Source organism: Rhinolophus sinicus, chromosome 5, assembly GCF_057876585.1.
Source record: "Rhinolophus sinicus isolate RSI-liver-muscle chromosome 5, RSI-T2T, whole genome shotgun sequence".
Lineage (NCBI taxonomy): Eukaryota > Metazoa > Chordata > Mammalia > Chiroptera > Rhinolophidae > Rhinolophus > Rhinolophus sinicus.
In genome coordinates, this window is record NC_142505.1 from 17,694,660 (window position 1) to 17,712,169 (window position 17,510).

The 17,510-nt window shown below is 33.9% G+C and overlaps 1 protein-coding gene across 2 annotated transcripts in view; it reads left to right on the top strand.

Moving 5' to 3' along the window:
- Positions 1-15,788, top strand: part of DYNC1LI1 (dynein cytoplasmic 1 light intermediate chain 1) — a 30,040-nt gene extending 14,252 nt beyond the window's left edge. Inside the window, exons 3-13 of one of the 2 annotated variants that reach the window (XM_019727737.3) lie at positions 1,757-1,873; positions 2,595-2,825; positions 4,685-4,854; positions 6,643-6,736; positions 9,304-9,439; positions 9,919-10,030; positions 11,641-11,700; positions 11,821-11,865; positions 12,415-12,535; positions 13,510-13,665; positions 15,629-15,788. In XM_019727737.3, coding sequence (XP_019583296.1) covers positions 1,757-1,873; positions 2,595-2,825; positions 4,685-4,854; positions 6,643-6,736; positions 9,304-9,439; positions 9,919-10,030; positions 11,641-11,700; positions 11,821-11,865; positions 12,415-12,535; positions 13,510-13,665; positions 15,629-15,744 — 1,358 coding nt within the window. In that variant the 3' untranslated portion in view covers positions 15,745-15,788. The remainder of the gene's footprint in view (positions 1-1,756; positions 1,874-2,594; positions 2,826-4,684; positions 4,855-6,642; positions 6,737-9,303; positions 9,440-9,918; positions 10,031-11,640; positions 11,701-11,820; positions 11,866-12,414; positions 12,536-13,509; positions 13,666-15,628) is intronic. The other variant, XM_019727738.3, reaches the window with a different exon arrangement.
- The last annotated feature ends 1,722 nt before the right edge of the window (positions 15,789-17,510 follow it).

The following is a 17,510-nucleotide window of genomic DNA, read 5'->3' on the forward strand; positions in this document are numbered from 1 at the left end:
ATCCCACCCCATGGCACATTTATTACAGTTATAATTAATGAACTGATACTAACACGTTATCACCTCAAGTCCATAGTTTAAGTGAGGGCTCATTCTTGGTGTTGTACTTACCTCAGTTTTCACAAATGTGTAACAACAGGTATCTAGCATTACTGTGTCATACAGAATGGTTTCACTGCCCTAAAAGTCTTCTGCTCGGCCTATTCAGACTCTTTAAAAGAAGGTTTTCATGCATCTTCTTACATGGTGATTTAAATTATTTTTATGTCTAATGTTCATGCCTATTGAGATGACTAGATATACATTCTTTAAACTGTTTTTGTTTATAGTTATTGAACAATTACAAAACCAAAACAAATTATAAATTAAATGCGATAAAAACTATAGAACTGATAAAATTCCTATTAGCAATCAATATAACACATGATGTTTTACTGAAATTAAATGCCAGTGTTGGGTTTAACAGTAGCTATAAGTACTTAATGTGTTTATTTTTCACTGGTTAACTGTATTATTTCTATTTTAAGCATGATGGGTCATTATGGAAATCACTGTCATTATCATCAGTATTACTGTTTTCAACCCAATCTGTTACTTTGATGGGCCATTTTAATAGTACACTGCAAAAATAATATTGAAAAATAAGTACTCATTTAATGACAAGCTCTTTATTGCTTATTTAAGGCTACACTTATTGCTATGAAGTGTTGGAAAGTGTTTCATAAAAAGAACCAGTCTGGCCAGTACAGTTGAATATAGAACTGACTGCTCTGTGACACTTTTTTTTGTTTGGCATGCTTGTTTTGTCTGCATCACTTGGCCTCAGATTGGCACCAGTAGGATTATAAACACCAATGCAGAGGTGGGTACTGCAGTTTTATGGCAGCATTTACATATAAACATGGTCATTCAGAAGCTCTAAGACAGACCTTTTTTTTTTTTTAAAGCTTTACATGAAAATGAAACAATTTTTTAAATTCTCAGAGAATTCATGAATCTCCAGGAATAAGTCTTTAGATCCAAGAAACTACTATTACCATGATATTGTTAATAACTAAATAAGTTTATGAAACAGTAACATGTAGTATTTAAATTCACAATATAAAAAAATCCTCACCAAAATATTGAATAGCTAGCCTAGTTTTAGAACTCTTAAACTTGTGCCACGTTTAAATCACCTGATTTTTTGCTATTAATATTTTTAATGTCTGCATTTTATTTTTGTCTGTTCTGTCTCCTCTGCCCTTGTTCTTGCCCAGCTTACTACCCACAACCACCACCCCTCTTCTTTGCTACATATTCCTTACGGCTTCATGGTTCGGGTGAGGCTACAGTCACAGTTCCCTGTCCTGGTTAATTTTGATGTATCGTCTATCCTCATGAGTGGCCCTTGCGTAGGCACGTGGCCCACGCTGGGCCAATTTCAGACTGAAAGCCAAGAGAGAGTCTTTTGTTCCTTGTAGATTAAACTGTGATGACATAAGAGTTGAGCTTCCTGAAAAATACCCACAGAGGAAGCCATTTGTAATAGGAAAGAACAAGAGACTTAATAAGAGGAACAGAAACACCAGGAGAGAGAATCCTGGAGGTGAAGTCTGCATCTTCAACTCTATAGTTACCTGGTTATCTTCTATCAAATGAACCTTCTGGTTGAAGCTAGTTCAGTTAGGTTTTTCACTTGGCACGAGAACGCATCCTTATTTATATTTGTGTGTGTATTACATATTAAATTAAAAAGATTTGTTCTTTTTTACAGGTGAAGATGGAGCTGGGAAAACAACCTTAATAAGAAAACTTCAGGGAATAGAGGAGTACAAGAAAGGAAGAGGACTGGAATATTTGTACTTAAATGTTCACGATGAAGACAGGGATGGTACATGCCATTTATTTGTAACGTTAGTTTCCTGAAGTCTTTCTGAGGTGCACTGCTGCTCATATTCGTCTTTGACTTTTCTTAGTGTGTCATTTTTTACTAAGAGTCCTACTTCATCATGCCAATCAGTAAAAACTTATTTTTAGGCATACTTTTATTGGTTTGGGATAGGGATTCCTCTAGTAATATTTTTAAACATTTTATGGTACTGAGGTGTGCAGATGTTAGCTTTCTTGCTATCCTTGAAGAATCTTAATTTTTCATTCACTTTCTCTCAGATAGTGAAATAATAATATCCTATGATTGATGACTCCCTTTCATAGTCTTTTCATTTTTTTGACATAAAAATGTCATATCCCCAGCTTTTTTCATCTGTTCAGCCATTTTTTCCTTCTATAGATCACTTGCCTTCTCATTTCTATGTATAATATCTTGAGTATTCATGGATCTATCTGCTGATGGTAAGAATAGCAACATGTTATTCAGTCTGTGATGTGGGATTGAAAAAAACGAAGTAGAGGATGCTGGTGTTCTATGTTGGCAGTTAAATCATTTTCCTGAATATTCGTTAGGCTCTTAATTGGTAGCTGTTACCCAAATTGAACCCTGTAAAAGGAGACATCTCCCGTGGAGATGCCCTAAACTACCAAGTAGTATTGTTAGCTGAATGATGAGATAACTTAGTGCTTTTGTCTTGGTAACTTTCCTTTGTCTGTTGTAGATCAAACAAGATGTAATGTATGGATCTTAGATGGAGATCTGTATCACAAAGGCCTCCTTAAGTTTTCACTGGATGCCCTTTCTCTGAAGGACACTCTAGTTACGCTGGTTGTTGATATGTCAAAGCCTTGGACTGCTTTGGATTCTTTACAGAAATGGGCAAGTGTTGTTAGAGAACATATTGACAAATTGAAAATTCCTCCTGAAGAAATGAAAGAAATGGAACAAAAGTGTGAGTAATCTAGAAATAATAATACAGATTTCAAATACAAATTTTCTAGCTGTCATAATTGTTAGGAATTTTTTACTTTGAATAGGTTTAAGGAAGGAAACATACTGTGAGTGCTATTTTTGAAATTCAGTTTAAATGATGTGCTAGGTTTTAATATAGTTTTAAATTGGAAACATATGCATAATGGCAGACTCTTTAGTAAAGGTGCCTTTTCTCCTTTGCCAAAAGGAAATATGTGTTCATTTCAGAAAGTACTTTTTCAAGACAAAATAAAAAATTGAACCTTTCTTCAGCTGCTCATTTTCAGCAGTTTCATTTCTTGATAAGCGGAACAAGTTTATCAACCTTGTCAAAATGAAATACGTCCAAAAAGATGTTAACAACATAAATACAAAGATGTTAAGCCGATTTTATGATTTACAAAGTACGTAATATATTTTGTACATGCCCATGTAAATTGGAAGTTTTCATGGAAATTATGAAAATGATACGGGTCATTTCTAACAGTTGTAAGCCAGTTGTCACAGTTCTTAATTTCACTGAGAGTGCCAGTGTTGCACTTTGCTGAAGAAAATACGGAGCTGGGATGCTGCTTTTCTTTGTTATTGTTAGTTGACGATAACTTTGATGAGGAAATTGACAGCTTACAGGAATTTATGTGCACAGAATCAGCAAAAACAAGAAGATGTATGTCCTAAATCATTGAAAAAGATGTCTAACTGCTTTAACCTATACCTTTCTTTCCCTGTTGGCCATGACCTTTGGGTTCCCCCCACCCCAAATTTATACAATAGAGGTGGTTCTGATGTGTGGTCCCAGGGCTAGCAGCATCGTATCAAGACAGCCCCGAGCTTGTCAGAAGTACACATTCTCAGCCTGCACCCCCCACCCCCACCCCAGGCTACTGAATCAGAAACTCTGGTACATGCTACAACTTGAGAATCACTGTTAGATTTCAGCCTCTGACTTGAATTTGAAGGGTAGTAGCCCCGTACCAGAGCTGCTAAGGGTATATATGTGCCCGTGTTCTTGGAGGAACTGCGCTCATGTGTTCAGGATTCCCTCTTCCTTGACCCCAGGAAGTTTAAGACACTCTTCCTCCTTTAAGTCTCTGTATAATATTGCCTCGTGTACTGTTTTTAATCTGTGCATATTTGTTTTGCTTTTAAACATGAAAAACAGTCTTAAATGGAAATCCCTGTGTGCATCACTGATTATTTCCTTGAGAATTCCTCGAAGAGTAATTCCTGAGTCAAAGTATACATTAGGCTCTTGATACATTCACTTCCTCTTTTTTTAAGTGAAGGTTTTGACAATCTTGCAAATGAGTTCTAAAATTTTATCAGCATTGGTAATATCTCATTAATTCTCATTAGGGTTACAGAGTGAATGTGGCCTAAGATTACACATAGGTGAAATGGAGAAGACCCCAATAAAAGGGTTTAGGAAAAGGAAGTTAGTATTAGAAACTCATCTAGGACAGTCTTTTAAATTGTGGAATTCTCCCCACTACACATATTTTTCTTTTATCTTTTTTCAGTACCCTTTGTGAATTAGAGAAGGGAGTGAGACAAAGCTAGATTGTGACTTGTCCAAAGTAAGTTGCACGAACTAAACCAGGCCTGTATTGAACCCCACTCTTTGGAGCCATTCAGTGTTGTATTCTGCCTCCTGATTAATGTGGGTCCGATGTTTCCATGCTGTCTTTGAAATAGATTGCTTAAACCCTTTTTGTTTTTTCTCTTACACAAGATGAAGAATAAACGCTAGTAAAATATATACATAGATTATGGCAGGAAAAGCTACCTACTGAAATAAAGCAAGTTTTAAACTATGTATTAATTTACTTTGATTTTCAGTGATTAGAGACTTCCAAGAATACGTAGAGCCAGGAGAAGATTTCCCAGCTTCTCCTCAGAGAAGAAGTACCATGTCACAGGAAGACAAAGACGACAGCGTGGTTTTGCCTCTGGGCGCAGATACACTTACACATAACTTGGGCATTCCAGTACTAGTAGTTTGCACAAAGGTTAGTTTGCTTCCTAGAGATTCTGTTACTGATATTAACCAAGTATGAACAACTGTTTTGTTTCCCAGCCCCCTCTTGGAATCGACACATTATTTTTTCTAGACAGTTTTTCTTAACAAATAGAAATAATTTGAAATATTGAATGATATCCACATGTTGGTTTCATGATCTTAATAATAACTTCATTGGAAGAAAATATTATTTCAGATATTTGTGATTGAATTTCATCTTCCTAATTCCAGTTAGCCTTCATTGCACAGTCTAGTAGAAATAATCACAGGTAAGGTGATGATTGAATTATTAATTTTTACCAAATAAAGTATTTTTCCACATTAAATTTTGATATACTAATATCCTAATATCAGCAGATTATGTACTTACAATAAAATAGACTTTTAAACCCCTACCAGCACTCATGTAAAGTTGATACGCAGTTATCTGGGGCTCTTAATTTATTAAAGAGGTCCCGATGGGATTGCTAAAATCAAAATTCTACTAATCTAGTTCTGTCACTGTATATACTTTATAATAAAATCAAATTTCCTTTAAAAACAATTTATAGTTCAAGTTCATCTTCTCCCTATGTAGTCCTAAGTAGTATGTGTTTACTGTTTGTAAGTCATGGAATAGCTAAGAAAATGACAATATATAAACTCTTTGGAAATCTAAAATTACTGGTATTTTTTATAACATGCAAAATGTGTACATACAATTGAAGGAGGGTATGGAATTAATTCTTTGGGATGACAAAATGATAAAAAAAAATTTTTAATCTAGTGTAAGTTTTACTTTAAACACTACAAAAATTATCAATGAAGGAATGGGGGTAGCTTTAAAACAATCAAGTCAAGTCTGTTATCTGCTTTTCAAATGATGATTCCAGTTTAGTTAATTGTTACTTATACCTTTTCTTTAAAACCGTTCTTAAACTGTCATACTAGAATCCTTTTGTGTGTGATTTGGTTTGTTTTTTTGGCAAAGAGCTGTTTATTGGCAGCATGCTACATCATTATTATACAAGGAGACTGTTCTATGAATTTTTATGCATAACAAAAATTATATATTAGATTTGACCCCAAACTAATATTTGGGATAATGAACATTATTAAATGTATACTTTTAGATTTTATACTTCAAATCAGAAGTGTTTTAGTGGAGTTATTTGGATATCCTGATGCTTGAACATGCTTTTTTTTTTTCTGTAGCGAGCAGAATTCAAAATTTGTTTTATTGATTGTACAAGTGACATTTCAAAAATAGCTTGTAATTCCCCTTTTTTGCTATTGGTGAAATTGTAGTGAGAGTGAATAAAAGCACCAGAAAAGAAATGAATGTCAACTAAGAGTTATCAAATAAACAGAGGAACATAGAGAAAATAATGAAAGGTGCAGACTCCCTGGATATATAGTGTTTTATAGAATTAGAATAGATTTTAGCTCTTAAAAACTTTGTTCTAGGGCATAAGTGGTTGAGTTAGCAAGTATTATAAGCTTGTCCTGTTATCCTTCTTTCCTTTATGTGCTAACACTTTCTCTTTGGTCTTCTCACCACATTCAGTATAACAGAAGTCAATGCTTTTTAAAGAAATAAAATTATTCGTTAGTCTTGAGACTCCAACTAAATGTCTCTAGACAAATAGGAGTGAGGGATCTTCTAGGTCCTACTGTTTAGTGACCGTATCCGAGTGGCAGTTTTGTGATATTCCCCCACCCCAAACCGAACTGTTTAAATCATATTTAATTTTGATTATTTAATGTTGTATTGGTTTTTTAAAAATTATTTTAACAGTGTGATGCCATTAGTGTATTGGAGAAAGAACATGACTACAGAGATGAACATTTTGATTTTATTCAGTCCCATATCCGGAAGTTTTGTTTACAGTGTATCCTTTTAATACATGGATTGGTACATTGGTACAGTGAACCTTACCTGCTTGTATTTTTTCTTTTTTTAAGAAAAGGAATTAAGTTCACGAACTTTAGAAATTCAGTAAACTTTTTTCCTCCTGCCTCTGGCTGGAAATTCCATTTTAGTTCCTAAACCATTTATATCGGGGTGTTTTGAGATATAAAAGCAAATATTGAAGTATATAACTTTGGTTTCCTGTGTTTAAAGTACTATGCTTAAGAAAAATAATTTATCAGTCTTATGTGGAAAATTCTAATGAGTTGGCATTCTGATTAAAAAGTGGTATATATATCACCAATATAATGTTTGTATCCTAAAATGCTAAGGTGAAATTGTTATTAAACCAGTTTGTATTGTTATCTTTAAAAAAAAAAAAAAGCCCAGTTCTAAATTATATACAGAATAACTCAATACTCAGTATAATTAATAATCTAACTGGCCATTTTACTGTCGACATTCTATTTTAGAGTCTGAATAAGTGAAACCAGATCTTTCCACCCCCCCAAAATGCGTTATTTATTGGGAGGGTGGTAGGGCAAGATCAATATGTATATTTGTGTGTTTTAATGTGTTTAGTATGTTGTTTCCACATATAGTCTAGTGGAATGGCTTCAAAATCTGGGCGTGCCCATCTAAGACTGACTGAAGTGGAACATTCCAAGGGGAGGCTGGAGAACCTGTACTTTTCAAAAACTTTCTGAGTGATTTTGATGATCACAAGGTTAGAAAACCTGTCAGAAGCAATCCTGTCTAGTCCAGGTTGCAGGGATTAGAGGAGCCAATGAGTAACAGTTACAACTAGTAACAGAAGGATCAAATGATGGTGGTGAGTGAGTGCTGTAAGAGAATTTCCTACCGAACACTTCACAGCCGGCGTGCACTGAGAGCCGTTCTCAGCCACCCCTCTTGGATCAGATACTCTGCATTCCCCAACCAGAGCTTTTGAGCCTGACGAGAGAAGAAATGATCTTAGGAGTAGATGGGAATAAGAAGTAATGTGTCCATGTTTATAGTATCTGTAGTTTTTAATTTTCATCAATGGACATTTGATTTAAGGACCACTTATAGAAAGCTTAGCTGAAAAATGAGTAAGATTACTTGATACTGGTAGTTTCCCTTTCCCCCTTTTCCTTCATTACTTTGTCCTGTCCATAACCCTTTCTCATGTCACATCATGGGTGAGTTAAGTTGAACTAAAGGGCTTTGTATGCTTAGAGTCTTTAAGAAGAAAACAGAGTGGGAGTAATCGAAATAGGTATACAAAGCTTTTCTATCTTTGAAGATTAGAAAATTTGAGAGCAGTGTTTTTACACACTTATTTAATGGTGTACTTGAAAATGTACATATAGAAATGTAATCAGTAAGGAGACTGTCCACTAAAGTAATTATACACCTTTAGTAAAGCCAGTTGATTTTAGGAGAATAGAAAATGTGAGAAGTCACTTACTTCAAGGTAGTGAAGTCTGTGTGTCAGTGAGGGCAACAGTTCAAACTCATTTTTATTTTTAAATTAAAAATTTTTTAATTGTAATGCAAATTTTTCAGCTGTAGAATTCTAATTTATCAAAAATTGATTTTCATTATGAGAAAGATCATTAATGAAAAGTTACACAATTAAGCTTTTACTTAAGATTATGATGTTTGTTTCTTTTAAGTTTTATGGTAACGTAAGTATTATTTAGCAACACCATTTTCAGGTTTATAAGTCTCAGTTCATGTCCTAGAAAATAAGAATATCCCAGTTCAGAAGTTAGACCATTCCCAGCATTTTCTTTTGGCCTAAGTCACCATCTCAGGATACACTGGCCAGTTCTAGAGCGTGGTCCTTAGCAATGGTCATAGAATTTCTGATAGCTACTCTGATCCCATTATTTGTCAGTAGTCCCATTGCCCCTTTTTCCATAGGCTTTTGATCCACCATTATGTTGTTTAGATAAAAGGTAAAGTTAGGATCTGCTTTAATTAATAAATCACGTGAGGTTATGTTATCTCAAGTTTTGGTCATGAAATCTACTTTTGCCTTGGATCCTTCTGAGAAGCTTCCTGATAAGACCTATTGGTTCATCTTCTCTTTTGTGGGCCTCCTGATCTTTGTCCCCAAATTCCTAATTCCTGGAAATACATAGTGAAAACCATCAGAGACATTAGTGCAAAACTTTTTTGTTGAAAAGGCAAACAAAATAGTTGTTGATAAATAATACCCCTCCTTCATGAAGTTTAGGAAGCTTAAAAACAAAAACAAATTGCCTCTTCATGTGCTTTAAATATAGAAGTGTCAGTATTACTGAATTGACCTTTCCTTTCTTGGCTTAATAAGACTTTTGGTTTTATTGTCTTGTAGCTTATTACAAGATGTTTCATTTGCATTTTAGCCTGTATGTATTTTATGCCTTGAAATTTTTAACTACCACATAAAATACCTTTAGAAATTATTTTATAAACTAATATGTATGGAGATGTAAATGTTAAGCTGAGAATACAGAATTTTGTGGTACCTATTTGTGGAATTTGTCCAAAAATTTCTTTAACAGTATTATTCAGATGGTGCAGCACTTATTTACACTTCAGTAAAAGAAAACAAAAATATAGATTTAGTATATAAATACATCGTTCAGAAACTATATGGATTTCCATATAAGATTCCTGCTGTTGTTGTGGAAAAAGATGCAGTATTTATGTAAGTATACACTTAAATCTATTTTATCATGTATTGTTGCTACAACTTGATGGTAAATAATTTTCAGTTTTGAGGTAAGACCAATAGACCCTTCCATGAGGAGGTGGGAGTCTGTTCTAGATTGTTTTATTTATAACCTGTCGTGATCTATTTATCATCACCTTGTTGATTTACTGCTGACCTGAGCCTTTTCGAAAGGTCTTGCTAGTATAGCTAAACATAGGGTGTGTATCTATAGCTATTGGGTGTTTATTACTCTTTAATTGGTTATGATACATAAAGCACCCAGTATATAATCTAGACATTTTAAGTAGAAATTAGTAAACTATAATTTGAGCATTATAATAAAAAAGCTGATTAGTTTTCTGTAATTGGTCAAATTTAACTTCATAAAAATGTTTCCTTTAAGGTTATCATGGCTTGAATGACAGAATCACTATATAAATGCTTGAGAATTTCTCATGTGTGTTTCTTTCCAGTCCAGCAGGGTGGGATAATGATAAGAAAATAGGAATATTACATGAAAATTTTCAAACATTAAAAGCAGAAGATAATTTTGAAGACATTATAACTAAGCCACCTGTCCGAAAGGTAACAGTTTTAGTATATAGTCTTAATATTTAGGCTTTTAAATTGAAGGGAAGGCCCATAATTTTAAGATTGTAAGATAGAAAGGTGAAGGGGTCCTTTCATTTCAGAGGGGTTTCCAAGTATAATTTGGGTGTTTGTAATGTACCATTCAAATTAAAGATCTGTTTTCTCAAAATATATATTACCTAATTCAGTTACTGAATCATGACTAAGCCTTTGGCATATTTATATCAGATAGTATTTATATCAGAAAATATTAGTGCAGATTCCACATTCTAATGGAATCATGAATTGGTGTGAGTGAGTGTGTATGGATCTTGAATAGTTTAAATAGATAGAACTTTCCAACCTAGAGCTCAGCCAAAAGCCAAGGAAGCATGGCTAGAATAATTTTATTAGTCTCTAGCTACTGAGACAGGTCTTGGATCTTCTTTAATAGTCATTAGTTAGCCATGCTAGCCCACAGCTATCTAGGAGCTTCCAGTTTCTTATATTCAATTTTAGTCTCGACTGTTACACGTCATTCTTATGACTATTAAATCGGGTCCCAGAAGGTACTGTTCTTTCATATATCTTTATTTCATGTTAAGCAGTATATGATGTTCTATAGTTAGATGTTATAGATGTTTCTGAGAAGTTGTATAAAAATGAGTTTTTGTACATTGTACTTCTCACTGACTTTTAATTTGGACATGTTTCAAGAAAAAGTAATTTTGATTTTTCATATAAGATTCTTGCTTTAGAATCCAAGCATTTACATTATTGAGCATCTGTCTTCTGTTTATGGGTAACTAGAAATAAGAAAAGTAATGTAAAATGAAATAGCAATTGGTGTGGTATTTGGTATGTCTATTAAAAGAAATGCACACATCAAAAAAAAAAATGCGACAGTATTCCCCAGGCTCTTATTTTACCAACAAATTGTGCTTTGTTTTAGTTGACTTTTATTTATTCCACAAGTATTTTTGGAACCATTGTTGAGGCACCAGGTGCTAACCAGGAGGGGAATGCTATAGTAAATCCGTACATACGCCATCTCTCTAGTGGTCAGAAGTGCTATGGAAATAAAGTCGGGGAGAGTGAGTGCGCGTGCGAGGCGGGCAGGTGTGCTGTTGGCTGTTGGTTGTTGGCTGTAGGAATGTCTCTGTGCAGAAGCCCAAGTGTGGGCGGCGGTGGGAACTGAAGGTGCACGTGCCCTGAGGCAGATACATGCATGCCCGCCCCCCCCCCCCCCCAGAGGCTGAACAAGAGCCACGAGGGGGGCCGGAGTGGGTGGTAGGAGATGAAAGGCAGAGTTAAGATCTTGTGAGGCCTCACTTGTGCTGCATCGGGACTTTGGATTTCATTCTGAGTGGGATAGAAAGTGCTTTGAGAGGGAGTTTGAGCAGAGGAGTGATGTAATCTGACCTAACCTTTTAAAGGAATCACTCTGGCTCCTGGGTGGAAAATACACTGGCGTGGGTGAAAAGCCACTTGGTCTTGTTTCCCTGAAATAAAAATGTAATGGCTCTTCTATCTGCTGAATGATTAGGAAAAATGAGTTGTAAATGTCCCCTGCTTCTATTATTTCTAGACTTGCTTATTTATGTATTTCTTACTGCTCATTTCAGTTTGTGCATGAAAAGGAAATTGTGGCAGAAGATGACCAAGTATTTCTTATGAAGCTACAGGTACGAAATTACATCAGAAGCAGACTTAGTCTGGTTAAACTGTTCTTGCATATATTTTCTTTAAAAATATACCAGTACATGCTATGAATATCTAATCTAAAATTCTTTTGTGTTTTTCAGTCCCTTTTAGCAAAGCAACCACCAACTGCAGCTGGAAGGCCTGTGGTCAGTATTACAGATTTTGACAAAATTATTAAAATGCAGTGCATATTGCGTTAGTTCTTTTTTCCTTAATCATATACATGTCTCATATGGGTGTACTTCGATATGAACTTGAATTAAGAATTCTAGAATTCCTGAGATTTTAAAAGATGAACTTTACTCCCTTTTACATAGATGACTTAAATTGTAAAGATCGATTTTGCAGTGTTTGTTGTATATTAGTTACTATACTGAACCATTTATATGTGTTATTTAATAAATCCTCACAACAGCCCTTATGAGGTAGGTACTAGTGTTAGCACCATTTTGCATTCAATATGTTCTCCTTTTTCCATCAAGGGAAAATTAGTATTTTCAAATGTGGTGGGTCTCTGGTATAATATTTTCTAATTATGAGGACATGACTGCTAAATGTTTTTGTCAATGGTTTGCAGTGTAAAAGAACCAGTATAACAGATGGGGAACAGTTGCAAAGTAATTTGTTTTTATAATAACCTTGTGAAGTTGAAAGTTTTTGGTTTTAATAATTATGGCTTTCCTATTCTTACATAGGATGCCTCACCAAGAGTCCCAGGAGGTTCCCCTCGAACACCAAACAGATCTGTGTCATCCAATGTTGCCAGTGTGTCACCCATCCCTGCTGGGTCAAAAAAAATTGATCCAAACATGAAAGGTACATTTCTCTTTTTCTTGGAGAAAACAACACTATACATATATAATAGAAAGAAATCTATGTAGAATTGCCTTTTACCACAACTATTTTCATTTTTGTGCAATAGCTTCTAATGTTTGTCTCTGTAGATATAATCTCATAGTTAATCAGACTGAGAACCATTTTTTAGTATAGTCTTAAAATGTCATCTCTTTGTAAGCTTTATGAAAGCTTAGTGTTATATTTACTCATTCTCCTATGGTAGGTCTTTGAAGAAATTCATATTTTTACAATAATAGGTTACCTGCAATCAACATGAAGAAAAACAATATGCATAGTAATTATTTCTATAGGGATATTTGCCATGAGTGGGATAAGTAGGTCAGAGTTATTACATTTTTATGCCTTTTAATAATGTTTTTCAAGTTAGATTGTTCAATTTACATGTCATCAATATCGAGTGTTGTAATTTTGCCACAGCCTAATCTGCATTTTTAAAATGCTAACTAATAAGAGCTTTCCCCCCAGTATTTCCTTCCTATTTGTATTTCACTTCTGTGGCTTGTTTATTGCTGTCCTTTCCTCATTTATCTCTTGGAACTTCTACTGTTCCAAGGTATTCATACAGGATTAGGTAACTTTTTGTAATACTTGAGGCAGATATTTCTTAAGTTTTATTTTTGAAGAACCTCTTTCAAAAGAGATATATTTATACTGGCATTTAACATGTTTGTTTAAAATACATTTGGCTTTTTTAAAATAACATTCTAATTTTTAAATAATTATCTTACAGTTTTAAATGTTACTCATATTTTGTTTTATATATGAGTAGATTAGAGAAGTTACCCAGCCTCAAAAGATCAAACTAAACTTGAATTTGGAGTATATAGCTTTTAAATTTGAAGTCTATTATTCATTTTCTGTATGTGGTTACTATGATAATTTGTACACAAATTGAATGTTTTGATTGAAAGTTTTTGTTTTTTGTTTTATAGCTGGAGCTACAAGTGAAGGTGTCCTGGCAAATTTCTTCAATAGTTTGCTGAGTAAAAAGACTGGTTCTCCAGGAGGCCCTGGTGTTGGTGGTAGTAGCCCTGGAGCGGGGGCTGGAGGTGGAAGCAGTGGTTTACCACCATCTGCCAAAAAGTCAGGTATAGTTACCTGGGGCTTTTTTTTTTTAACAGCTTTATTGAGATATAATTCACATACCATGGAGTTCACTCATTTAAAGTGTACAACTCAATAGTTTTAATATATTTACAGTTATGCAAACCATCACCATAATCTAAGTTTAGACTATTCTCATCTCCACCAGAAGAAACCGCCAGCCTATTAGATACTAGCAGTTACTCCTTCCCTTCCCCTGTACTCTCTAGTCCTAGGCAGCCACTAATCTGCTTTCTGTCTCCGTGCATTTGCCTATCTGGAGATTTCATATAAATAGAATCATATAGTATATACCTTCTCTAACATAATGTTTTTGAGGTTCAGCCATGTTTCAGTATTTCAATATTTCTTTTTATTGCTGGATAAATTTCCATTGTATGAATATGCCACATTTTATTTATCTATTCATCAGTTGTACATTTAAATTGTTGCCGCATTTTGGCTATTATGAATAATACTGACTTGTTTTTGTGTGGACATGAGTTTTTATGTCTTTTGGGTATATATCTAAGAGCGAAATTACTGGGTCATGTGGTAACACAATGTTTAAGTTTTTGAAGAACTGCCAAAGTGTTTTCCAAAACACTACCATTTTACATTCCTAACAGCAAGATACGAAGGTCCCAATTTCTTCACATCCTCTCTAACCTTTGTTATTGTCATCTTGATGATTAGAGCCATCCTAGTGTCTGTGAAGTCATATTTCTTGGTGGTTTTGATTTGTATGTCACTGGTGGCTAATGATACCAAGAATCTTTTCATATGCTTATTGACCATTTGTATGACTTCTTAGGAGAAATGTCTATTCAAATCCTTTGCCCATTTTAAAATTGGGTTATTTGTCTTTTTACTGTTGAGTTTTAAGTGCCCTTTAAATACCTGTTTATTAGATCCTTATCAGATGAAGGATTTGCAAATGTTTTACTCCATTGTGTTGGTTGTTCTTTCACTTTCTTGATACTGTCCTTTGTAGCGCAAAAGTTTTGGATTTTCGTGAAGTTTAGTTTATTTTTCTTTTGTTCTTTAAAAAGACTTAACTCATTCTGTTTTTTTATTCCCACCTTCTTGCCACCCTTGTAACAAATACCCAAAGCTACCATTTTTTTGAACCTTTTACAGATTTCTGGGTATAAATTGAATTAATTACTTGTTGGCTTTTCCATGGACAGTGTAAAAGATTAAGTTTATCAGGACTGCCAATTTAGTTAGCACTCATGCATTCATTTTCTTTCCCGATTCCAAAATTTTGTTGCTATTTTCTATTTTACTGTTCTTACTGTCCTATGCCTTTTTTGAAAATATTTTTATGAGATTAAATGATAGGTGCTAATTTTATTATCATTTAGTAACGGACCCTACAATTTAAAATGAGGGGATTTATTTTTAAATTAGGATGTTTATATAAATTAGTGGTAACCTAAAAGTAAAAGGCCAAAGTGAGAGGCAACAAGCATTTATTTGAGATCCAGATGAAGAGCTATTCATGAAGCACTGATTCAGGCAGAAACCCAAACAGTGTTAGGAGGTAAAGGCAAGGAATATTTATGAGAAAGGGAAGGGGAACAATTACATCAATAGAAGGAAGGCATTTCTATAGGTGCAGAAAACCTAACATAGTGATACTAATTCTAAAGAGTGTTTTTAATTTTCAGTCCTGTAGTCATAATAATCTGATTTCTTGTTGTCTTTGCAAACAGTTGTTTGGGATACAATGCTGTTTTAGGCCCAGTCCAAAGTTATTTTGCTCTGTTTTAACATTCCAAAGGTTTGAAGCATCCTCTGAGATGGCAGCTTCTACTCCATTTTAAAGTAGTTCCGTTTATATTATTTTTTTACATTAGTATGCTAGATAAAGTTATTGAAACCATTGGCAATTTTTAAATGAAAAGACATTGGTGTAAAAGATACATTGACTTATATCTAAATCTTGTTTCTTTTCCTTCAAAGTAGGCCAGAAGCCTGTCCTATCAGATGTTCATGCGGAACTGGACAGAATTACACGAAAACCAGTTACAGTTTCTCCTACAACACCTACGTCTCCTACGGAAGGAGAAGCTTCGTGAAGATACCAAATAAAGCCATTTATTCAGTTATGGGATAATGTAAACTTGCCTCTGCCTTTTCCTTCAGAAGTGGAATTAGGGAGCTGGAGTGCTTTTCCTGATGGACTAAATCTGTCTTTTTTTTTTTTTTTTTTTTTTTTGTGGTTGCCCATTTTTATAAAAGGGAGTGATACAGAAGGAAATTATTCTTCGCTATGTAGCACTGCTGTTTGCATCGCCACTTCGCATAAGGAAGTAATTTTGGATTTCAAAACACTCAAAAGTTATAGATCTGAAATACAGCCATCTGATCATACTCCAAAGGCTATTTAAAACACATCAGAGGGTTTAGGGAATGGCAGAAAATAATATGCTTTGGGCATTTGACTGATTTGGGAGTCCAAGCTTATTTTAGTTAAGGCTATCAAAATCATTTTTTAAAATTATGTGTTAGTTTTCCTGGAAAAGAGAAAATGATTGTCAGATTTTTCACACCATCATAAATATACCACCACACATGGAATATGCTGAGAAAACTATTGGATAGCATTTGATACACTAGTCATTGTCTCAATCCATGATTCTGTAAGTTGTCATCAAAATATGATTTCAAAATATTGACCAAGATTTGTTCTGTGAGAAGAAATGAAAGCACACTGCCTAAATGTGTAAAAGAAAAATGCAGAGGTTCTTAAAATGTAAAGAGGTAACAGTCTTTGGATTTGTCTATATATATATATATATGTCATATATATGTATGTCATATATATATATATGTATATATATATGGCTCTGCCTTAATATACGCCTTTTTTGTTTGTGACTTTCAACTGTAATCAGTTAATAAAGTATTTATTCTCTGCATTCAGGTTCAAATAACTTGTCGCATTCTCTTATATTTAAATTTGTATTTATCAGATAAGATTTGTGAGGATTTTGAAGTGTTCAGCTTAATAGGATTATTGAACATTCTGATCTAAGAGACAGTGAGTATATGAGATTCACTGTCCTGTAAGTTTCCTTAAATTGGGAGTTTACATTGATCAGCACATCTTCCCCACGTGTCTGGAACTGAAGAATCCTATGTCAGTATTCCTAGTAGATAAAAATAGAGTCTTTTAACATTATTTAATGGGCAGAAGCTGTTTTTAAAAGCTTGGCAAATGCACTGATATGTAGCTACTCTCTTTACAGGTGAGAATACCTGTTAGGAGTTCCACCTTTTCAATACTCAGTTTTCAATGCTTGTTTTAGAACATGCATGAGAACAGTTTCATCTTACTGAAGTTCAACTACAGAACACATGTACATTTGACCAGTTGAGTCATTTTAGATAACTGGAAAAGTGTGGTTACTATACGTTAAATTGGTCTTTGTTACTACTTTAAAATACGTATTGCAAAGATACTGTTTTTCAACAAAATGAGGATAATACACCTACTATCTCACATAATCCTTTCATTAGAACCTTAAAATCTGTTTAGTTTTATAATAGTATTTGGCTCCTAATAGTTGAATATAAATGCTAAAAAATACATTTTTAAAAATACATTTAAAAATATAAATATTTTTTAGCATTTATAAATAATTTGTTTCAATGTGGGAAAAACTTAGGATGTTCTTGGGCATGGAAAAATTAGTTTGTAAAAAACATTTTGTTGATAAAATATGAGATGAAAAATGCCATTGGTAAAATCGTTAGTCCAGAAAGTGTTCTACAATCATGGTGTAAAGACCAATTTTTCTAAACTAGTACTTGATGAAATAAGTGAAAGTAATGAAAGAAA